The sequence below is a fragment of the Ictalurus punctatus genome, chromosome 17, assembly GCF_001660625.3.
Source record: "Ictalurus punctatus breed USDA103 chromosome 17, Coco_2.0, whole genome shotgun sequence".
In the NCBI taxonomy this organism is placed as follows: Eukaryota; Metazoa; Chordata; class Actinopteri; order Siluriformes; family Ictaluridae; genus Ictalurus; species Ictalurus punctatus.
The window spans coordinates 25134406-25160003 of NC_030432.2; the positions used below are offsets into that span (position 1 = coordinate 25134406).

General features: G+C 42.3%; 2 protein-coding genes across 2 annotated transcripts in view; one reads left to right on the forward strand and one right to left on the reverse strand.

Moving 5' to 3' along the window:
- LOC128635293 (zona pellucida sperm-binding protein 4-like) overlaps positions 1 to 25598 on the forward strand; it is a 181519-nt gene that overhangs the window by 52327 nt on the left and 103594 nt on the right. The window lies entirely within an intron of this gene.
- On the reverse strand, positions 746 to 25466 carry LOC108278014 (histone-lysine N-methyltransferase PRDM9). Its single transcript, XM_017491130.3, is given in 13 exon segments — positions 746 to 1894; positions 1897 to 2376; positions 4771 to 4958; positions 5077 to 5144; positions 5469 to 5623; positions 11841 to 13196; positions 19069 to 19256; positions 19363 to 19430; positions 19758 to 20029; positions 20410 to 20517; positions 20628 to 20732; positions 20872 to 20998; positions 22533 to 25466. Coding segments are annotated over 13 exon segments (3735 nt in total). The 5' UTR covers positions 22665 to 25466; the 3' UTR covers positions 746 to 1406.

A 25598-nucleotide genomic window follows, 5' to 3' on the forward strand; every position in this document is an offset into this window, starting at 1 on the left:
TATATATATAGCCGTTTAACTGCTCAGGACAAACAAGGGACTCGTGAAGAACTCTCACAAAACATAAACACATCATGTCGTGGATCATCCAGGTAACGGCACACGGTATTAAGAATCAAGGGTATGTAAACTTTTGAACCAGTTCATTTGTGTAAATTCAGTTATTATTGTGTCTTGTGGACTATATGTAAATATCTGTTATGTGAAATAACTTATTCAGGACAGCATAAAAAAGTAAATAAAAAACAAACAAACAAACAAAAAACAAAACCCAAAAAACATGATATTTTGCAGATTCTGCAAGGGGTATGTAAATTTATGAGCACAACTGTATATTAAATCGATATAAAAAAAAAGGGGGGGGGGTTAAAATGTTATTAATAAGTTGTCTTTGTCAGTTTGCATGAACTATGATGAATCACAATCAAGTTTATTTTAAACAAGAAAATAATGTAAAGTGTAAATAAACACAATAACTAAAAAAAAAAACTTTGCTAAATTTCTGTTTCAGAAAAACCTCTCAACAACTTTCTAGGTTGAGATTTGTATAAAATTTAATAAATAAATATGAGGATATATATCAGTAAAAAAGTCATATATGTTATATTTATGTATATTTTATGTTTTGTATTCATGTATCTTACCATTATTCGATATCTCAGATGAGTCACATGTACTAGAGTTGGTGTGTCCCTGAAATAAAATCATTATTATTAATAACGACCATAATTATCATTCAACTTAACTCGACATTATTAATCGTTATCACGCTAATTATATCCAAAATGTACCTCACAGTTAAGCCTCACTTTGATACTCTATAACCTGATCTAGAGATACATCAAGGCTCCGTATGGAAGCATATTACTAAAATGTTTATTTATTTATTTTTAATGTAGCTTCATCATGCGTCTCCAAGACATCTTGATCAATCAGTGGGCTGGTCTATTACCAACTTGAGAGGTTCTTCTGCCCAGCACATGACCTCAGCACTTTCAGACCTGAGTAAGCAAGTTGGATGTACACTATAAGGCCAAAAATATGTGGACACCTGACTCATCACACCCATATGTGCTTGTTGAACATCCCATTCCAGATTTATTCCTCTTCATGGTTATAATAAGCTCCACTCTTCTGGGAAGGCTTTCCATTAGACTTGTGGGGATTTCTCGATTCGAGGCAATGTACAGTACAAAAGGAATAATTTCCTATAAAATATACTATATAACTATTTATATACAATAATGACAGATGTAATAGTGCTAAAATAAAAAAAAGTAACTAACTATTTAAACAGAATTGTAGTGGAATAATACATGAAGTATTTATTTATTTTTACCTACACGAATCAAATAGCAATAGATAAACAGTGTTTTTCCAAATGAACATAAATACTGTAATAATGATCATGTTTCTTGATTTAAAGTTAAAATGTCAGACAGTGATAGGTCCATGCTAGCGCACTTGTGTGCCTTAAATGGACCTAAATAAGCGAACCTCCTTCCACATGGTGAGCAGTGATATGGCTTCTCTCCCGTGTGTATGCGCTGGTGTATTCTGAAAGCGCTCTGCTGCGTATAACTCTTCCCGCACTGCGAGCAGTTATACAGTTTTGTTCGGGTGTGAAGGCGCTGGTGTATCTGGAGAGTACTCTTCTGAGTGAAAAACTTCCCGCAGTCTGAGCACTGATACGGCTTCTCTCCCGTGTGAACGCGCTGGTGTGTTTGGAGATAAGTCTGGTGAGTAAAGGTCCTTCCGCACTGGGAGCAGTGACACGGCTTCTCTCCCGTGTGAACGCTCTGGGGTGTTTGGAGGGTCGTCCGTCGGGTAAAACTCTTCCCGCACTGTGAACAGCAAAATGGCTTCTCTCCTGTGTGAGTGCTCCAATGTAGCTGAGAGCACGCTGCTGTGTGAAACTCCTCCCGCACTGTGAGCACTGATACGGCTTCTCTCCGGTGTGAATGCAGTGATGCTGTTGGAGAGTACTCAGGTGTGTAAAACTCTTACGCTGGTGTAGCTGGAAATTTCTCTGTCGAGTAAAATCCTTTCCACACTGTGAGCAGTGATACAGTTTCTCTGCTGTGTGAATGCGCTGATGTATTTGGAGATTAACGGGTCTTGTAAAACTCTTCCCACAGCCCGAGCAGTGATAGATTTCTTTCTGCACTTCTCCAGTGCTTTTGCAGAGAGAACCAGAGGACGGTTGCAGGCCTTTTGTTGGCATCGCATTATCATGTTTAATTTCACCAGATTTCAGAAACGTTACATATTCTTCATAATGGCATCTTTTCATGTGTTCGTGGAGGTTGATTTGAGACGTATAGGAAAATGGACATAAGGAGTAGGAAAAGACTTGCAATGGGGCAGTCTTCATTTCTGGAGAAGAATATGATAAGTTTTAGAAAATCAGTGAAACAAGTGACACAACCAGTAATCATACAAAGAAACATCAAGGTCCAATGGCAGAGACTGTTGGAATGGGGGGGAATAATATAAATCTAGCCTCATTCCTGCCTCTACCAACCTTTCCTGTCACTAAGACAAACAAAAAATTGACAAAAGTTGGATAAGTTAAATAGCTGCCCATGTCACTGCTCCCAGAAAGGCAACAATGTGGCTCACCAGTACAATGGCACTTCACAGATTCACAAAATACCAAGCCCCGGTCCAAACAGCAAACGAGCACCCACCAACACTTATGATGTTACATCCTCACAGCTTTTCTACATAGGCTGCTGTGGTGATGACCTGTAGCTCCACCTGTTAACTCACCAGGGAGAATCAGTGCTCCTGGTGAAAGAGAACTGGATTAAATCAGGTATAGTACACCATGCTAGGGTTCTTAGGTTTGGTCTCCATGAGACATCATCATCCTCATATCCCACCATTGTTACACTGCTTACCTGGATGATGTTCACTCAGAGTTCTACTCTCTTCTAACTGAAGAGCTCCAGCTGCCAGCTTTTAGTCTCTGCTCGATTATCTGGCCTTAAGAAAAACTCAAGAAAGATGGTCTGTCCGTGGAAGGGTACCCCTGGAGGTACTGCTCACTGGTGTTAGAAGAACGGGACAGACCATTAACATTTAGCCTGAGGTTCTTTGACTCCTGCAGGCACTAGCTGAGGCCTGACCCAAAGCAGCCAGAGAAAGCCAACCCCCAAGACATCTGGAATGGGACCTGGGCAGGTCTGTAGTGAACCAGGAACTTCCGGCCGGACTCCCCCAGTAAGGAACCGATCAATACTCAAGGGGATCTATATCAGGTCTTGACAGATTCAGGCTGAACACATACCCTGATGCACCAAAGCCTGATTCAAGACAAGGTATTGGAATCAAACCTGACCAAGGACAAAATTTGATCCAGCACTATTAGCAGCCTCCATTATTGAAAAAATAAAAACCCTCTCACTTTGGGGTACTGGCTATATTTCAACAACAAATGGGTTGTGTTCAACAGCCCCAGAGTATATATGCCGCGGATTACTTAAATTACTTCATAATCTATAGTTATGACTGGAAGCGGCAAATGCATGTGAGCGCAGTCCTAAAGGCATTAACACAAGCTCAACCTGATCCAGAATCTGGCAAAGTGTGCACTTGGATAGGTGGAGGTACAGAATGTTGCCTTCCACTTGGGACATCGGCAAGTCTGTCCCCAGATTGATAAGACTGCTGTATTTGTGGCCTGCCTGCAACCAAAAAAGACAGATAATGTAGCTGACAGGATATTACTGAAGGTTTGTGTCTAATTATTCAGACCTCATGAGCCCAGTGACTGATCTCACTACAAAAGGGAGTGGCAGATCTGTTCTAGTGGTTGGAGTAGTGCCCCTCTTTTTGGGAGCCCGTTGCTTCATTCCCGTCTTTTCTCTCCATTATTTTTTGCAGACCGATGTGTCGGCTAGAGGGCTGTGGTCATAATGTCCGAGTTGGCAGAAGGGGAGCACTGCTCAGTATTGTACATCAGCCAGAAGCTCTCTTAACACTATGTGGCCAAAGGTATGTGCACACCTGACCACCACACCCATATATGCCCATTCCAAAACCATGGGTATTCACATGGTGTTGGTTCCCCCTTTGCTTTTATAACAGCATCCACTCTTCTGGGAAGGCTTTCCACTAGACTCATCCCAAATGTGTTCAATGGGGTTGAGGTCAGAGCCAGGGCCACTCCAATTCGTCCACATCAACCATACAATAAGTTCATTGTCATGATGAAACAGGTTTGGGCTGTTTAGTTCCAGTGAAGGGAAATCTTAACAGCACAGCATACAAAGACAGACATTCTATACAATTGTCTGCTTACAACTTTGTGGCAGTTTGGGGAAGACCCACATATGGGTGTGATTGTCACGTGTCTACAAACCTTTGGCCATATAGTGTAGGTAAACAGTGTTTTACTGTTATCGTAAAGAGACTAATAAGATGCACTATAGTAAAATTAGGTCTTTAGGAAGGACATCATTCACAGGAACAAGAAATTATTTTAAAACCCAAAAGGTCTTTCTAAAATTCTGTTCCTAAAAACTGCTTACGCAATGCACTGGTGTTTCTATAGGTGTCACCTTTGCACCAACATTTAAACCTTAGTGCCTGATGTCTTTCCACTAACATTTGAAATTAAAATGTCTTGCCAAATTGTTGGCTTGGTCCATATCCCACGTACTTTGTGCAGCAGGTCCATCTCTACATCCAGATCAATATTAAAATAAACCAGACATAGTACTAGTGATAGCCAGGGATAATATGCCGTAAAAATGAAATGATCACCATTCGTTGACTTTTTGTTCCAGAGATATCCAAACGTAAGGCTGAGATGTTTGGCGTACTCCTCTTCGTACCACACCAAGAGCTCCTGCCCTGGTTTGATTACTTGACAACAACGATAAAGAATCCCTCCTTGATACTGGAACACAACGAGATTCTTCTCTTCGCCACTACGAGCACAATTCACATACCTGAACACATAAATAAGAAGAAGGGGACAGTTCTATTAATGACAGTCGCGGGAAGACCACTGCTTTTTAACAAATACAATCAATAACTAGACAAAGACCCAACAGCTGTATTACTCACCTCATCCAGTTAGCATGTGTCTCTGTCTTCGTATCTATGTATTCCTCACACTGTCCGCTCTTGTATATCTGAAAGAAATGTTAACGCACAATAAAGAATTATATAAAAACAAAGACATCTGAAATACAAAGTGTCTCTAAATTTGAATGCCTTTTCAAATACACAATCAATGTTGGATCTGGTAAAAATATACACGCTCTGCTGTGGTGTCTTTACATTAGGGGGAAGATTTTCATGTAGTGATGGAAGGCCAGAATTTGTATGTCAAGGGATCTCTGGATAAGCAGAGGTTTACCTGTGCTAAAAAGACTCAAAGATTAAGCCATATCCGCAATAGTGATAATCAGTTTATAATTAAACTTTGGAAAGAATGACCATGTTGCCAAACTCACCACCCGAGAGTAGACACTGTTCATGGCTTCCTCTCGGTCTACCTGATCTCCCTGGTAGGGCCCAAAGTGCACACCAACTTGGCCAGTCTCCCCCTTATTAAACACTCCAAGGCCAGCGTCAATATATATAGGTGTATATAAATAGGTCATATAAATATAGTTGTATATTTATATGACCGTACTATCCGCTTGCCTTTAATATGGTTATTTTAGTACATTTCTAATTAGTGTACAGTAAAGAGTGGTTTTTGACTCTCGTAATCACATCTATTTATTTGGGAGGATGAGAGTTTATGTAAGAGTAATATTCAGCCTCTGCAGGATTTCACGATCACAGAAATGAATGCAAAATCAAGGAAACTCCGCAATATTCGGAGGAGCTTGGAATTTTTCTAAATGACCGCAGATTTTCCACAGATTCGGCCCGAGACGCGTCATGTGACGTCATCACGACATACGTTCAGCCAAAGCTCTCATCGATTCACGTGCGTCACACATGAGTACAGATAAAAGCTCTTATTTACCAACAAACATCACTGTGAGACCGCGCACAATCCAAATCAAGCATTTTTGGCGGCAACAGTCACAAAAAAAAAAACCCTCAGTGAAATTCTGTAAAGACGGAATAACAGGCTTACACAATCCTGATTTAGTCCTGCTCACTATTCTTTATTTTAAACTATTGCGTTAAATGATTTAAGCATCCAGAACCTAAAAATGAACATTTCCAACATTACAGGTTTAAGCAGAGAAAGGGAAAGTGTAATAATATTACCGGCTGTGCAGTCAGTAATCACAAAAACTCAGATTCTGTGATTCTGCAGTAATGTGTTTAAAAAAATGTATTATAAAAGTAATTTAAAACAAAACAAAACAAAACAAACAAACAAAAAAAACACAGCGGTACAGTTCCAATCTAATATATGATCAAATCTGTACAATGTTCACATGCCGAATTTTTTCTCTGATCTGCAGTGACTGGTGGAGGAAAGCACCAGAAAGTAATCAAAAAAGAAATAAAGAAATAAATAACGTTTAACGTCACCAATAACATTATTTCTAAAGTGCGACATTTGACGCTCACTTGATTGTCGTCCTGTTTAATCTTTTTTTTATTTTTTTGCTTTCAGTTGAAACCAATTGATTTCTTTACAGTCTCTTCCATAATAAATATAGTTCATCGGTCCGTACAGGATTTCAGAGTTTTTTTGCGATTCTTGGGGCCAAAAATGCTCGATTTTGCTGTGTTTTTTTCTCCTTTATTTAAAAATTTGCAATGCAGCTTGCGGAGTTTTTTGTGATCTTTTGCGCAAAACTACTCGAATTAGCGAAACTGCAATCACACAAATTAGTTTTGCACGGTCTATCGCAGTGATGTTTGTCGATAAACGAGGCGTTTTAGCTGTACTCATGTTCGACGCACGTGAATCGAAGACGTCTTTGGATGAAGGCGTGTCGTGATGACGGAAAGCGTGCAGTAATTTAGAAAAATTGCATGTTCCTCCGAATATTGTAGGTTCGCTTGATTTTGCATTCATTTCTGAGATTGATTAAATCGCGAAACTTTATCGTTAATTAAATATACCTGTTTAATTTTAGCTAAATCGAAGACACATACTTTCAACCAACAGGTTTTTTTTTTTTAAAAGGTAAAACCGGTTGTTTTATTAACTGTGGATTGTTATTATAATTGTTGTATCATTTTACACTGTGTGACTGTTTTGTTTTTAATTTTTATTCATAAAATTGATTTAGATCTTTTTTAAAATTTCGTCCCTTCACACCTTTTCTTGTTTTACTCTTTTCCAGGTTTTATTCTTCAAACGAAAAGCGCTGTACACACCAGGTGGACAGATATTGATTTGTTTATGTCAAAGTTAAACATTTCATTCAATTCCGACCCCTTTACCTGCTCAGGTGCTCATGTTTCCACACCAGTATGCAGTTCAATTGAATGCAGTATGCATTCAAATGAATCTGGGGAGAAATGAATGAGATCAGATGGTGATGGATTTATCCCCCTTTTTTTGTTCCAATTTTCTGAACAATCTACTTCTCTCGTTCAATTTATTTTACTGACAGCTGTTTTTAATTTGTTTTTTAAATATATACTACCGAAAATAAACCAATTAATCCTTCAATAATTAGGCTTAGCAAATGATAGCTAACTCAGTTACCTAATTATAAGCGATTATTTATTACATATGTGATAATTATTCTTAAACTGGAGAAGAAACCAAATGCATCTGCAGTTATGAAAGAAATGAAGTCGCTGGAACTCGGCGTTGACATCTGCAGACTGTAACATCTCAAGGTGTAATCCCAAACGGCTTCCCACTGGCTATCAAGTGCACTTAACATGGCGTAGATGCCACGATTTAGTACACCATGTAGTGCACTTGCACAGGAAGTAGAACTCCATTTAGGATTCCGCCACAGATAGTTAGCCGAGCAGCTCAGCTAGTGCGGTTCGGGTGAACTCACCTAACTTTTTAAAGCAGAACTCAAACATTAACTAACTTTAGAAGTCGATCACATCTTATTGTTTTTTTTCTGTGAAGTGCTTTCAGAAATATTTTCATGCACGAATGAGTAGCATTAGCTGTGGGAAAAGCATCTTTCTAATAGGAAAAAAAAGCAGCGCTTCTTCGAGGCATGTGACTTTATGGGGCATTACCGCCACCTACTGTTCTGGAGTGCGGCAGAGCAAAAAACAAACAAAGTGAACAAACAAAAACAAGTTAATTATAATAATAATAATAATAAACATCAAATTCTACACTATGAATTATTGTTCAAATTATTATTTTATTTATTCACAACACGTTTTATTTGGGTTTCTGATTTTGATACATTCAGTTGACACGGTCCTAATCCCACATGAGATTCATTTCCATACTCATTAGCAGAGATTTAGTACAAAGCACTAAATACACATACATGTGACTCATGTAGCATATTTATTTATTTATTTATTTAACAAACATTATTTTCTCACCTTTTGACCACCTTCCAAAACCCAAGCTGGTAGACCATCTTTTGCCAGCTATAATGGGCTAGCAGGGAGGGAACCGTTTCTCAATTATCCTTACTAACGCTACATCATAGAAATTTATTTTTAAGAATAAGGAAACAAAAAATGTATTGATCCATTAGGCAAATCCAGTAAAAGGAAGGTGTTTTCACGCTTGAGTCCTCTTTAAAAGAACTGAACCCGGACCAAGTCTTTATATTCACACTGTCCCTGAAAGAAGACTCGGATCCTCTTGGTCCACTTTAGCAGTAATGGGGTCTCAGAACTCTGTGTGTTCATACTGTCGCCTTTTTAGGGCCTAGTCTTCTTAGAATGCTGTGCATTGTTAGTAAAGCAATATTGTGCAAGATGGCTGATATGCTAATTTTCCTGCACATGTTTTTAAAACTACAAAAGAGAAATAGAGAACACAATTTTTAAAACCATACATTTCTGGCATACTTTTTTCACTTTAACCTGGTACTGCAAGGCGGTCTGGTTAATTCCAACATCTTTCAGTTTTGCTGAAAACTGAAGAAACACTTTTGAATTGCTGTGGGTGGTTGATAGTTGTTTGGAGAGGTGCAGCCGTTTCCTCATCTGTCCATAACATCCCTCTTCCAGCAGAAGCAGCCATGATTTATACGAGGTCTGTATGAGAATTTGCGAACAGAAAAATCAAATGAGCCCGGTGCCATTTTTGCTCACAATGTATGTTTTTTGGTGAACCATACTCAGACCAATTCCGGAGATGGTCTCGATTCGGTTCACTTTAAAAGGGTCCGAAATCGTTCGGAATATACACACGGGCCATAAATGTGGAAAACTGTGCTCAGACCACTGAAAAAGACCAAGTTAGGTGAAAACACCCTAAATGATCAGCTGGCAATGATAGTCTACCAGACCTGTGAGCTGGCAAATCAAACACCAGAAAGCATCTCCAAAAGTCTTTTAAAGTTCAGCTGTAGTCCCTCAGATGAGATCTCTACTAAGCAAAAAAAGTTGTTACAACAGATATCGTATATATCGTAGTTCGCAAATATTATCTGTTAGTTTTGCCATAATCCAGAAATTTGTTGAATCAGCTTTGAATGGTGTTCTCAGTACTATTTCACCATGCTGTGGATTTTCTTTTCCAGCCTGAGAGTACATCTCACACAATGGTTTCTGTATGTTTTAGAGAAAAACAGAAAAAACAACCAAAGTGGGGATTTCGATTTTTTCTTTCTATTTTCCACTCAAACTAGTCCAGAACCCAGGATATGAAGGGGGGAAAGGGAAGAAATGGTCTGCACGTATATAGCGCTTTTTTAAACTTAGCGGTTCTACAAAGCGCTTTACACCGTGTCACATTCATCCATTCACACACACTCACACACCAATGGTAGCAGAGCTGCCATACAAGGCGCTAACTTGCCATCGGGAGCAACTTGGGGTTCAGTGTCTTGCCAAAGGACACTTCGGTATGTGGAGTCACGTGGACCGGGCACGAATCGAACTGCCAACCCTACAATTAGTGGACAACCCGCTCTACCAACTGAGCCCACCCACCACAGAAGATATACACTACAGTTATATGCCAAAAAACTTGTGTATACCTGAATATAACACCCAATTCTATTCCAGATTTGATCCCCCTTTACTATGATAAAAAGCTCCACTCTTCTGAGAAGACTTTCCACTAGATTTTTGGGGCGTGGCTATGGGGACTTACATTTACATTTATTAATGTAGCGGACACTTTTATTCAAAACAATTTACAAATGAGGAAACACACGCAAAGCGATATATCAAACAGAGAACAATACAAGTGGTGCTACCATACACGGTTTTTAATTGAGTTCTAGAGGGGCAAAGTGTACAGAGTAGAGGTGTAAGAGCCAGTGTAAGTGCAGATTTATTTATTTTTTTACAATTTTTTTTTATTAAGAAGGGGGACAAGAGGACAAGTTAGGGGTAAGTTGAATGTTCACAGAAGAGGTGGGCCTTTTAGCATTTTTTTTTTTCTGAAGACAGTGATGGATTCTGCTGTCCGGATTGAGGTTGGAAGTTAATTACACCACTGAAGGACAGTCATTTTGAAGGTTCTGGAAAGGTATTTGTGTTCATTCAGTTACAAATGCATTAGTTGGGATGTTAGGATTTCGAGGAGGCCTGAGGTGCAGTTGGTGTTCCAGTTCATCCCAAAAGCATTCAGTGGGGTTGAGGTCAGGGCTCTGTGCAGGACACTCAAATTCTTCCACCTTCTTCTAACCTTAACACACCATGTCTTCATGGAACTCGCATTGTGCTCCTAGTTCCAGTGAAGGGGAATTGTACAAGGACATTCTATACAATTGTGGAGGAACCACATACAAGTCTGATGGTCAGGGGTCCACAAACTGTTGGTCATATAGTGTAGCCTCATATAGTTTACAAGGTGAAGAGACTAAAAGGGAAAAGTGGTTATATGACAGCTGTATTTATTGCGAAGACTAATACACCACTTTGTTGGGTCTCAGCATGCAAGTGCACAATAAGGTATCCAGGGAATTTTTTTCATCTCGGAAACATTGCTCAGAAAAGAAATATAATGTTACACAATGCAGATAAAAACAGTTCATGCTTTAATTAACTCTAGGTTGGACTATTTTAACTCCTTGTTGTCTGGATGAAATCTCAGACCCATAAACAAGCTCAGTTAGTCCAGAATGCAGCAGTCAGTGTACTGTATGAATTAGAAAGTTTGATTATATCACCCCTAGTGTATCCAGACTATATTGACTCACACACCGATTATAAAATACTACTCTCGCCCCACAGCGCCCAAGGAAAATTTTGGTCTATTATAATCCACAATGTCTGCTACAAGGAAAAGGAGCAGGTTCTTTATGAGTACCTATAATATTGAAAGCTACAGCAGGAGGAGCTATGAAGCCCTGCCTGCTATGGAATGGTCTTTTAATTAGTGTTTGGGACTCAGGCATAATTAAGTCTAGGTTGAAAACCTATTTGTGTTTATTCAGGTATTGTTAAATACCTGTTTTATTGGATAAAGGTGCAGCTCTATGTGTTCATGGACAGAGTTATTGTAAACTGGGATGTTTTGATGCCCCAAACACACAATCACGCGATCATTCTTGACATTTTAATAGCAGGACACTGATGTCCCAGGCTTCAATTATGATTCATTTTAGAGAATTCACCGTTTGTGTCAAATCCATAAGAACCACTGATCCTCTCATGGTCTTCTTTGGCAACAGTACCATGTTTGTCTTCTCAGTTATCTTGCATAAGGCAATGCCTGGCGTTTGCGCCTATATTATTTATTTATTACCTGTTAATCCGTGATCTATTGTTGATCGACGAGATTCACATACCGAATTGTAAATAAAATGTTACGTTTGAAGATACAAATATGTTTGTCGAGGAATAAAAATGTTTGAACCTTTTCAGATTTTGTGTAAAAGTCTTCCCACACTATGAGGTGTAGTATGGTTTTTCTTTTGTGTGAACGTGCTGATGTTTTTGGAGAGTGCTCAGTTGAGTAAAACTTTTTCCACACTGTATGCACTGATAGGGTTTTTCCCCTGTGTGGATGAGCTGGTGTCTCTGGAGTGTACTCAAGTGAGAAAAACTCTTCCCGCACTGTGAGCACTGATACGGCTTCTCTCCTGTGTGAATGCGCTGGTGTCGTTGGAGAGTACTCAGGTGAGTAAAACTCTTCTGGCACTGTGAGCAGTGAAACGGCTTCTCCCCTGTGTGGACACGCTGGTGTAATCGGAGATTGACCTGTTGCGTGAAACACTTTCCACACTCCGAGCAGTGATACAGCTTCTCTCCCGTGTGAACACGCTGGTGTCTTTGGAGAGTACTCAGCCGAGTGAAACTCTTCCCACACTGTGTGCAGTGACACGGCTTTTCCCCCGTGTGAAGACGCTGGTGAAGTTGGAGATTCACCTGTTGCGTAAAACTCTTCCCGCACTCCGAGCACTGATACGGCTTCTCTCCCGTGTGAACGAGCTGGTGTCTTTGGAGAGTACTCAGCCGAGTAAAACTCTTCTCACATTGTGAGCAGTAAAATGGTTTCTCTCCTGTGTGAATACGCTGGTGAAGTTGGAAGCTTGTCTGTTGTGTAAAACTCCTTCCACACTGTATGCAGTGATATGGCTTCTCCCCCGTGTGAATGCGTTTGTGTAGCTGGAGATTACCTGGTCGAGTAAAACTCTTCCCACACTCCGAGCACTGATACGGCTTCTCCCCCGTGTGCATGTGCTGGTGCAACTGGAAATGATTTTGTCGAGTAAAATCCTTTCCACACTGTGAGCAGTGATACAGTTTCTCCCCCGTGTGGATGCGCTGATGTATTTGGAGATTAACGGGTCTTGTAAAACTCTTCCCACACTCCGAGCAGTGATAAGGCCTCTCTCTTGTATGAACGTGCTGGTGTTGTAGGAGATAACTCGGATGAGTAAAACTTTTCCCACAGTCTGAGCAGTGATGGATTTCTTTCTGCACTTCTCCGGACTTAGTGTGGAGGGTACCAGAGGACATTTGCGGGCTGCTGGAGCTGTTTGCAGACATCTGATTATTAAGTTTAATCACTCCACTTTTCAAGAGTCTCACATATTCTTCATAATGGCATCTTTTGATGTGTTTGTGGAGGTAAATTTGAGACGTGTAGGATAAGGAACACAATGAACAGGAGAAGACTTGCAACGGGAAGCTCTTCATTTCTGGAGAAGGAAATTAAAACACGTTTTAGAACCAGTAATTGTGTAAGCCTGAAAAAATAACTGTCAACCTCATTGAAAAACAAAAGCTCCAAATCCAAGGACAACTAAAGGAGACCACTGGTCACCAGCCCTCCGAGAGAGACAATTTGGAATCATCACCGTTGAAAGGGTACACAGAATTCCTTTCCAAATGACAAACCAGTGCCCACCAACCCTGGACTTCACTGTACTGCTTCGGGCAAGATACCGTTGGCAAGCATCAGTATAGAAAGACATGCATGGTGACTGTGGGTGCCATAATGTTGATTTATCCCTTGGTACTGGCTTCACAAGCACTTGCGGCTTTAATTAGGCTTTACCTAATTCCCAGTCTGATTGATAGGGACTTTGTCACAGTGACACCGAACATATCCCCACAGCTTTACTGCATGGGTGGTGGTACCCACTTCAATTGTGCCAATTCCCTGTACTCTTGCGTCAGAACCCCATAGGCTGTGGCCACCAACTGATGGGAAATCCAGCTCCTGCAGATGCCACTATATGATACCCAGTTGCAATACTTGTACACATCCAGGTAACTATCACTATTTACATGTACAGCCCTATGCAGAGCAAAATACAAAAGTGCATTCTGTCAATAACAACAAAAATATTCTATCTAGGTCTAAGAACACCACCTTGCAAAAAAAAAAACCCTGTTGGAAGAGATTGTTACCACATGAAAGCACGATATATCTTTTTAATAAACAGAAATATTAATTCAGACAGCCTTTGTTTGAAGACCACCAATGACTCAGTGTTTTGGACAGCCAGAGGAGTTCATTTCACTGGGTGCCAGAACAGAGAAGGATCTTCCTTGCATGGCTTCCTTGAGAGATGGTGGATTGAAACGAGCTGGACTAGGGAGTTTTAAAATCTGATGCGATGAGCTACAACAAGCCAGTGGAGGGAATGCAGAAACGGGGTGGTGTGGGATAACTTGGGCAGATTGAAAACAAGTCTTGCAGCTGCATTCTGTACTCAGCTGCAACAGTTGTATGGCATACAGGGGCAGATGTGCCAGGAACTTCACTTTGAGCAGAGATGTGCCAACTGCACTCTGTAAACTACAGCTGAATCCCATAAACAGTAGTTTGTAGTACAGTACACCTGGCAGGGTTATGGTATATCACATTTACTAGGGAGTAATGACCAGTGCCCCTGGCCCAAGAAAAGTGGTTTAAGATAGCACCCTGCTGGGGTTCTTAGGTGCTGAAAATACAGTCTGCTGGATTCTCTGGCCATTAGAAAAGCTGTAATCAAGCATGATGGTCTACACCCAAAGGGGCACCACCAGTGATTATGCTCACTAGTCTTAGACAAGCACAACAGGCCATAAACCTTTGTTCAGAGGCTCGTCGACTACTGCAGGCAGTGGCTGAGGTCCAACCTAAAGCAGTCAGAGAAAGCCAGTCCCCAAGAGAGATGGAGCATGGCCTGGAGAGGTCTTCAGTGAGCAAAAAATACTACCCCAATATAGGTGATCAATACTCAAGAAGGTCTAGATGAAGTGTGACAATAGGCTCTCGGGGGAATCTTACTATGGGCTCTCACATGAAAAAGCAGCCGACTATAGAAATGTGAAAAGGGAGATTCTGGCACGATGTGGGCAAACACCCAACCAAGTGGCGGCAGAGTTCCACCAGTGGAGCTACCAGATCAGAGCCAAGCCACGTGGACAGATGGACGCCCTCCTGCGCATCACCAAGAAGTGGCTCCAGCCAGAACAAAACACCGCCACGGAGGTTGCGGAGAGAGTAGCCTTGGACCAGTTCATAAGAACTCTGCCGCCCGCAAAACGCCAGGCCGTATGAGCCTTGGCCACCCTGGAATTTGGCAGGGAAGGGTGACGAGCACTCAGCCCTCCAAGAAGATTCCCACCTCACTGTCCGGTATGGAACTACACCTGGAAGAGGAGGAATGGATGAAGCTGCTTCGTCTACGGAACACTGCAGGACGTGGCCATGCTGACAGAGCCGGACCCGGAAACCCCGCAAAAAAACCAGAAACTCTGGCTGGCAGGGTGTGCCCTCCACACACCTAACCCACCCAAAACACCTACCCTGACAGAATGGTTAGAGGAACACCCAATCACAGCCTTGTTAGACTCAGGTAGCACGGTGACCTTGGCCAGACCGATGATCCTTCCAAAAAGGACCATCAGGAAAGGAACCATCATGGTGACATGTATACATGGAGATGCCCAGGAAGTCCCCGCGGCTGAGGTACACATTCAGAGCAAAACAGGCACCTGGCCACTCCTAGTGGACGTCATTCCAGACCTTCCAGTGCCGCTACTCCTGGGAAGAGACTGCCAGGCTTCCCGACCAGCCCAGTTCCCACGACTAAGAGGGCACCACGATGAGGGGAGGCTCCACGGGTCCAGCAGGCCTACATGGCCCGGGATGAGGGGGATGCCACGGCAGAAGGTGAGCCACATATATGTACTAATCCAATGTCTTCTGTACTCCAGCAGGTAAAACGACAGGGGAACTTTGGGTGGGAGCAGAAAGAAGATGACCGTCTGAAACACTGCTGGGCACAGGTGTGACAGATCGAGGGGGTCGACCAGAATCCAGACCTAGGACTCCCCACAGCCTACTTTTTGGTCAGGGGGGTCTGCTCTATTACAGGACCAACTGCAGAGGAGAAACCAGTGACTTCCTGGTGGTCCCTAAGACAAGGACCCGGTTACTGATGCACCTGGCCCATGCCCATCCACTCGGGGGCCACCTAAAGTCACGAAACACATGGAGAAACTGAAGGACCGCTTTATCTGGCCTGGAATGGAAGCAGAGGTTCGAGGCTTCTGTCAGCAGTGTCCCCAGTGCCAACGCACCGCTCCATGTTAGCCCCCACCAGCACTTCCCATCATTAGAGGATCGGCATGGACCTTGTAGGGCCGCTCCCGAAATCCGCCCGGGGGCATGAACACATCCTGATCATCATGGACTACGCCACCAGGTACCCCGAGGTGGTGCTACTATGTAAAGCCACCTCCCACAACATTGCTAAGGAGCTGGTGCAACCGTGTGGGGATTCCGAAGGACATACTAACAGACCAAGATACACACTTTACATCCAAATTAATGTCTGACCGGACGGCGTTCTTGAGGACTACTGGACGTGGCATGGGAAGCTTGGGAGGAACAACCCTCACTATTTCGTTCAGTCATCGAGTTTGTACAAGAGATGCAGGAGCGGATCGACTAAGTAGCCCTGATCATACAGAAGGACATGAAAGCCGCTCAGGAGGAACAAAGAAGAACGTACAATTGCACAACACAACCACGGGAGTTCCAGCCAGGTGATCGGGTGCTCCTGCTAGTACTGAGCACCTCCTGTAAATTCCTGGCCTGATGGCAAGGCCCGTATACAGTCCTCGAGAGGGTGGGTGCTGTGAACTATCGTTTGCAGCAGCCCGGTAAGCAAGCTGACACACAAACACATCATATAAACCTGTTGAAAAGTGGATCGAGCCTGCTCCAGTGTTGTCTGCATTTGTTATGATTTCTCAACCACTCCAGGGATGACGTAGCTGGTCCACCACAAAATTAAGAATTGTGGTTAGACAGCGGTCCTACCGTGTCCCGGAGCGGAGACCTGCCGCAAGGCTATCGAGGAGGAGGTTGGCCGGATGCTTCAGGACAACATCATAGAGGAGTCTGCCAACCCCTGGTCCAGCTCCATCATGGTTGTGCCGAAGCCCGACGGAAGTATTAGCCTTTGCAATGACTTCCCAGAAGCCAGACTAAAGACTGCAAATGGCCACTGGCAGTACCGGGTTCTCCCCTTTGGGCTACACCGAGCGCCCCACAGTGTTCCAGAGGCTGATGGATATTGTCCTACGAGCACATCGTGCATTCACCTCATTTGTGCATTCACCTCATACACTCCTCCACTTGGTCTGATCACCTGTTCAATCTGAGGGCGGTTCTTAAGGAGCTCCGGAAGGCCGGGCTAACAGCCAAATCAAAAAAGTCTCACCTGGTGCTGACCGAGGCACAGTACCTAGGATACTGTCTCCGTCGGGGCCTCCTAACGCCGCAAGCAAAGAATATCTAGGCAGTTAAAGACTACCCTCGGCCTACATCGAAAAAACAGATACGTGCTTTCTTGGGGTTGGCAGGGTTTTACCGCAGATTCGTGCCTAACTTCTCCTCTGTAGCCTCTCAGATCTCACAAAGAAGGGACAACCGCACCGGGTGAAATGGTCTGCAGAGGCAGAGGAGGCATTCCAAGCCCTGAAAGAGGCTCTCACTAGCGCCCCAGTACTAGGAAACCCGGACTTCACCCTGCCATTCACGGTACACACGGATGTGTCAGAGACCTGTCACAGACTTTCGACGGAGAACAGCACCCGGTCCTCTACATCAGCAGGAAGCTGTCCCCGGCCGAGAGGAAATATGCTGCTGTGGAGAGAGAGGCCCTGGCAATAAAGTGGGCCATCGAGGAGCTGTGCTGCTACCTGGTAGGTCGACACTTCTCTCTGGTGACGGACCACACACCACTGCAGTGGATGGCCAAGACCAAGGACACCAATGCCAGGGTAACACAATGGTTCCTTTCATTGCAGGACTTCTCTTACCAGGTCCGACACCAGGCAGGAGCCCAGCATGGGAAAGCAGATAGCCTCTCACGATGCAACGCCCTGTGGGGCCATGCACAACAGCTCGGAGCTGAGGGGGGGTACTGTGATGACAGGCCAACGGCCAGCACACAAAAGAAGAAAAAAACGCTCCTCCTGCAACTGCCACCAGGGTGCTGAAAGGACAGCTCCGTTTCAGCACCACTAATGTTTTGGACAGCCGGAGAGTGCGTGGCTGCGAGGGGGGACCACATAAACACACTCGGCTGGCGGCTAAGTATCAGCGTGGAAGCTCTCCACCATCCAGCAGCCAGTGGGAGTGTATAAAAGGGCCTACCTCCTCTAACAAAGCTAGAAACAGTCTCCGAAATCATGCTAACATTTTGTTTTCTATTTTTCACAGCGGATACAGACACAGCAGAAGACTTCGCTCCCTGGCTGCCTCCCTAGAGCTCCCTGACCTCCAAACAGGACCTCAACTTCTCTGGGAGACCCCATCGCGCCCTCTACAACCCCAAGGATGACACCAACGCCCGAGCACCTCACCCCACCACACCTTTTTCTCACCCACACTGCTGAATAAAACTCTCCACGTTCTGCACCTAAGTGGCCTCCTGTGTGTCTGTGCTCAAATCATCGCATTCTAAGCTCGATACACAAGCCTTGGTGGATTCAGGCTGGTTGCGGTTCATGAAGCACCAAAACCTGATTACAGACGAGGTATTGGGAAAGTGTTGGGAGGGATGAGTTGGCAAATCCCATATTGATCTGACTTGGAGACTATTTATCACCATCCTAAAGGACAGTGATTGCTAGGTTGCAAGCATAATTCAGGCACATTTTCAGGCACATCCCCATGAAACACCACACTGAAGCTTTCCCTGGCATGGCCGTGCACAGCATTATAATTTGCTTGAGCCCAAAGGAAAAGTGTTAGCAGAAATTAAGAATTACAGGTGGAAGTAACAGAGAAGTCACACTGTACTTGTGCTCAAGCCAGTCCTTATCTGCATGGACTTCCACCAGATGAACTAACTTAAGAGTCTATCCAACGTTTTGTATTCATGAGCTCCTGGATCAGCTGAGGCAGCAGCTACATTTCAAAGACAAATAGGATGCAGTCCACAGCCCGACAGTGCATATTCTGCTGCTTTTTTATATGCCTTTGTAATCTGTAGTAATGACCACCAGCAGCATATGCATGCGAGTAATAAGGTCACTGATGAAAGTCAACCTCATAATTACCATTTGTTGACTTTTTGTTCCATAGGTAGTCGAATGTAACACCGAGATGTTTGGCGTACTCCTCCTCGTACCACACCAAGAGCTCCTGCCCTGGTTCGATGGGTTGACAACAACGGTATAGAATCCCTCCTTGATACTGGAATGCCATGAGATTCTTCTCCTCACTGCTACGAGCACAATTCACATACCTAAAAACACAAAAGATGAGGGGAAGACAATGTTTTTCTACCAAATAAAATCGATAACTAGACCCAAGACCCAACAGCTGGCAGAAATCAACAGTGAATTCTTCACCTCATCCAGTTAGCATGTGTCTCTCTCGTGGCATCTACGTATTCCTCACACTGTATGCTCTTGTATATCTGAAATAAATGTTAATACGTGTTATTTATTTATATAAAAACAAAGAAAACAGCTGAAATGCAAAAGATGTGTCAAATGTGCCAACATTTTACTGCCTTTTCAATTAAACAATATGTGAATGATATTTGATGGATCTGCAGCAGTTTTGGTGGCAGAATCATTGCTTTAGATTTTGTGCACCTCTGTGAGGGACAGAATGCTGCATCTACATGGTTTACCCATGCTAAATATTTTACAGACTGAAAAATAAGGCCCAATCTGCAACACTTGATATTGATAATTTGGTCATAACTATAAGAAAGGATTATATTGCAAATCTAACTCACCACCCAAGAGTAGACACTGTTCATGGCTTCCTCTCGGTCTACCAGATCTCCCTGGTAGGGTCCAAAGTGTACACCAACTGGAAGAGTCTCGCCCTTATTAAACACTCCCAGGCCTGAGTCAGAAATACTAGACTTCAGAATCTCTAGACCGAGTGGAAGAGTTTGTCTGGCTCGGTCAACGACCCCCATGGGAACAAGAGTATCATGGATGAAGAGAGCTGGGCCGTGAACCTCACACTCACTGATGTAGAAGGATCTGCAATCCTCACAGTCTGGAAGGAGATTTTACTAAAGTAAGACACTATGCCAATATTGCTCAAACTTTTAAATGCAAAGCTTGTTAACTTGAATGTTTTCTAATCTTCCTGTCATAGGTCATCATACCAGGCCAATGGCAGGGGTGTCTGATCTTATCTGCAAAGGGTTAAGCATGAGCCACACCTAATTTCACCTGTTTAATCAATTGATTGTAACTTTCAAAAGACTATCAGGTGTGGCTTCTGCTTGGTTGGAACGAAAACTTGCACCCACACAGGCCCTTTCTGGATAAGATTGGACAGCTCTGGCCTATAGGATTTTGTAACCAAGGACTAATACACGAGAAAGCACCCTTAAAGTCTTATAGGCTATTAATGAATTCCTGCTGTCTTACAGAGATAGTCATCATCTTCAGGTTCCTCCTCTTTTATAGGCTTCTTCTGAAACACTTCATTGTCTTCGTCCACAATGATGACCCGTCTCACAGACAGTGTTCCTTCACCTGAAATTTTATAAGTGGAATTTAAATCCAGTCACTTCGAGTAATACTGTGAAGCACAAAACACAACAATGTGTCTAATTACACTGGTATGATGGCTCCCCGAAACTTACCGAGATAGTCATCTTCTTCAGGTTCTTCCTCTTCTTTTACAGTCTTCATTAATTCTTCATCTGATTGGTTAACAGGGCTGACATTTTTCTCAGATATTTCTCCATCTGAAATTTTGTTTTAATTAATTATTGTCAAGTAAACAAATAAATAGAGAAATGGAATTTCTGAAAATGGTCCAGTCAGAAAGTAAGCCCAGTAAGCACTGAACCCCACAGCAGACTCTACTGCATCCTGCTGTCTTACAGAGGTAGCCTTCATCTTCAGGTTCCTCCTTCTTTACAACCTTCTGTTGGTCCATGATGGTGACACATCCCCCAGAGTTTAATGTCCCACCAGCAGAAGTTGTACAAGTCTGCATGTCTTCACATAGCTGATGACCAAAAAACAATAACACTTATTCACCAAAGAGTCTCAAACCACAGTCAAAGTATGCATTGAAGAGTATAGATTCTCAGCATGGCAATTTCTGGTTTTTAGCACTATGTCTGATGTTGGATCTGATAACTTTAATATTGTTTTGGTGTGTCTGTTGATTGCTAATTATTTTTTTCAGGTGTGTAGTCAAGAGTGGTTTCAGGCACTCCAAGGTGTGAGTTATGGGCAGGGATTACTGAGAGATATTCTCAGGCTATCCTTGACCCAAACTGGAATTCCATCTGGCTCCACTCTTCCTCTCTTGGCTAAGAACATGCTGATTAGTTTTTCCGCATGCAGTTAGTCTTGCATTCTTATCCAGAACGACCATCAAGATCATAACCAGCACACTCCATATTAAAGACCCTTTTCACTGTTTCTGTAAGTTTCATGCTGCTAGATCCTCCTTGACCTCTCAGCAGCCTTCAGAGCAATAACCTCCTGTCCATGCTGATGAATATTGTGATCAAGTCTGGCGATTTGCTTCTTACTTGGAGGGTCGGTCATATCGGGTGACATGGAGGCTATGGATATTTGCTCCATGCAGACTCTCAATTGGTCTCCCACAAAGCTCAATGATTGACCCTCCTGCATTCTCCCTTTTATACCCATTATTTCAACGGCCATCCTCAATAAGACTGTGCATATCCCAGGAGATCCATCCCCATGTCAAGGTCTCGTGATCTCCCTGGACAGCTCTCAGATTACCCCATCTGACACTGCACGCAACCTTGAAGCAGTTCTCGCCTCATATTGCTAACCTGACTGCATCTTCAGGAGGATCTGGCCATTTCTATCCACAGAGGTCTCTCAGGTGCTCCTCGCCTGTCAACACGAGATTGGACTACTTCAATTTGCCTCCTGTACTTGGTGGTAGAATGTACACCCAACCCAACCCCAACCGCCTGTTCGAACAGCTGAGTCACTAGCTGGCTTCAAATAAAAATTGAAGACCTACCTCTTCACCAAGCACTTAAATGAGCCCTAATTATTTTTACAAAAAAAATCCTTGTTTGTCCTGCCGTACCAACTATTATTACCAATTACTTGCACTAGAATGAGTGTGTGTATATATATATATATATATATATATATATATATATATATATATATATATATATATATATTATGGAAACTAAAAAGCACTTCTGTATGTCAGTCAGTGTATGCTGTAAATATTCAAGTCCAGAAAAAATGTGGTTTGTTGGTCTGAAACTTCTGAAAAGTTTTATTAACATTAGCAGCTATGTGCTGACTACCAGCATAAACTGCAAGCTAGTAAAGGGGCCTAGTATTGGTTAATGTGATATACTGTATATATACTATATAATACTGTGTTTAGTAGATAATGTGTCCTTTATTCATTATAAGTACGTGCTTATAAATGCCTTATAATTAAAACAGTCTCTTTCCAATATTTAAATGAACAAATAAAAAATAAACATGTATCTGAACCAGTTAAATCTGGGAAAAAATATATTTTTGTTTACCTGTGAGCCAGCAGGAGCCGGAGCATGTGCCGTTTCTCTGAAAGGGCCGTGTTTGACATCTTCTGATTCCATTACAAGGGGTCTAAAAGTGTTCATATCCATGATATTGACAAAAGAGGTGCAAACAATCATAAGCAGGACGGAATTTTCTGTGAATTAACGTACTTCACGCAAACCATGATAATATACAATATTGTATCCCCCACATGTACGTTTTCTATAGAAAAAAATTCTATAAACAGAAGTAAACAGCAAAACTAAAAGACGTCAATACTTTTCATGACAACCGTCTGCTTCAACACATTCTCAGATTCTCACTTTGTGCAGTATTACATACTTTACCTTCTTTACAAACAAAAGAACACATCATCGAAACAAATAATTTTGTCAATGGTGTTGCATGGATATCTTGATTTTGTTTTTGTTGCTGTTTTTTTAACTGACCCAATAATGCAGAAGTCATAAAACAAACATCTAAGACAAAATTTGTATTAAAAATATTAGGTTGCCTAGAGTCTTGCACAATATTTTAATATTTTAATTCTGATCATTTGGAAATGTTTAGTTCTGAAAACATTAAGGTATCGAGAATTAAAGTTACAGACGTTGAGAAGACATTTTCCTGGATGCTTCATGAATCAGACTGCACAGCGTGTGTAATGACACGAGATGTGCAGAACGCTAATTAACTACTGTTTACGCCACAGCACTGCTGAATTCTGGAGTCTGATTGGTCAGAAGTTGTTTAATTCTCTGATAGTAGCGTAGCTGCAAATCACAGGTTTCTTTATAATGAATGAGCTTGTTCTAATGCGTTATCGTTTCTATAGTAACAGGTCGTTCACAGGGACTTGTACAGCGGACGCTCCACTGATAATAATAAACGGATTTTCAAAATGTAACGTTAAAGGAAGGAGTCTCCAGTGTCAGCGCTTTGTAACAGTCAGAGGTGAAGCTGTAACCAAGTTTTTTTTACTTTTTTGTGGTTTCTCACTAACATGACAAGTTGCGAGTTTTTCCAACTTATCAACTTCAAGAGGGAGAGAGAGAATAAAGTGAGGTTGGTGTGACAGGGATCGACTGTTTATAGCTGTGATAACGCAAGTGAGAAAAGGAATCAAGTAGTTTCGAGGACATTACACATAAAACACTAGGGACATGCTGTTATAAGAAAGTGATGAACTTCGGGGCAGTTACGGAACACACCACTGAGGCGTTGATTATTTTTCTACAACAACATGTCCCTTTCATGTTTTACTCATTACTTCATAGGGACTACTAACAAACTCCTAAAGTTCATATACATAGGAGGGGGGACCCAAAATATCATCCCAGTGTTCATGATTGTCTTGATGTTCGAGTTGACCTGATGTGCTTTTTCTTTGGTTTTAGAAATGTCGGCGTCTTCCACTGATTGGACCGTTGCTTGGTTTCGGGTACACCTATTGGGCCGTTGCTTGGTTTCGGGTCCACTGATTGGGCCGTTGCTTGGTTTCGGGTCCACTGATTGGGCCGTTGCTTGGTTTCGGGTCCACTGATTGGGCCGTTGCTTGGTTTCGGGTCCACTGATTGGGCCGTTGCTTGGTTTCGGGTCCACTGATTAGACCGTTGCTTGGTTCGGGTCCTCTGATTGGACCGTTGCTTTTTTTCGGGTCCACTGATTGGGCCGTTGCTTGGTTCCAGGTCCACTGATTGGACCGTTGCTTGGTTTGGTTCCACTGGTTAGACCGTTGCTTGGTTTTGGCTCCACTAATTGGACAGTTGCTTATTTTCAGGGTCATACCCGTAGATCCCATTTTCATCATCGATTGTTATGACCTTAGACAGGAATCCTGGGTCATTTCCGTGAAGTTCTCTCAAGCCCTCACACACAGCAACACGACTGCCTTTCTGATCATTCATCAGAATTTGACAGAGACTCGACGCCTACTGAGACCTTGCGTTAAAATCTGTTGTACTGAACTCCAGGAAGTGCCAGTGAGCTCTTCTAACTCGCTGAAAACATGACGACAATCAACCAACAATCGACCAAGTTCTCAAATTTTCTCGGTTTTCCTGTGTTCGAGAAGTTGAAGGACGGCCGGGGAAACTTCATCAGACATGTTGCCCGTCTTAAAACACCTGTACCACTCATTGTTTTCATAGATTGGCAGAAATTTCATAGGCAGAAATTTGAGATGAGATACAGTATGTGGGGATGCTTCTAACTACCTCGGAAAACTCCCATTGCAATTGTTGACGTATTTCTTCACTTTATATCAGTTTCTTTGCCTATTATCAACATTTTAATTCCATCCATGTTTGAGATTTACACAGAAAGTAGTCATCTTGGGCATTTACCCATTTCTCTCTGTCAAACCTGAACATTACAATTTCACTTACACCACCTGAGGAGGTGTTTATGCTGAAATGTTTTTTGTTTATTTATTCATTTTGATTCATTAAGGATTTGAATTTATTGGTCATGGAGATGGGGTTAGAAATTCATTTTCCAAATTATATATAGTGAACTTATAGTGAATAGTGAACTTCTCTATTTGAGTTTATATTATTGAGTATTGAACTTGTTTTGAATATATACTGAAATAAAAATATGCACTATTAGTAATAATAATAATAATAATAATAATAATAATAATAACTAAACAACTATGCTATCTAGTCATTAGAACCCGCTACATGCAGCTAAAATGATTAGAAATATAGAGTATTCGCTAGAATCCAGCATTAATTTATAGCTGAACAAGGCGTTTCATCAAGGCTGAATCCCAAACGGCTTCCCATTGGCTTATCCAGTGCACCTAACATGGCGTAGATGTCGTTATTCTATACCCTATCTAGTGCACTTCGACAGGAAGTAGAACCCCGTTTAGGATTCAGCCACAGATTGTTAGCCGAGCAGCTCAGCTAGCCTAGCTAGCGCGGTTCGGGTTAACTCACCTGGATTTTTAAAGCAGAACTCAAACATTAACTAGTTTCTGATTTAACTCGATCACATCTTATTGTTTTTTTTATGACATGCTTTCAGAAATATTTTCATTTCAAATCATTACCATTAGCTGTAAG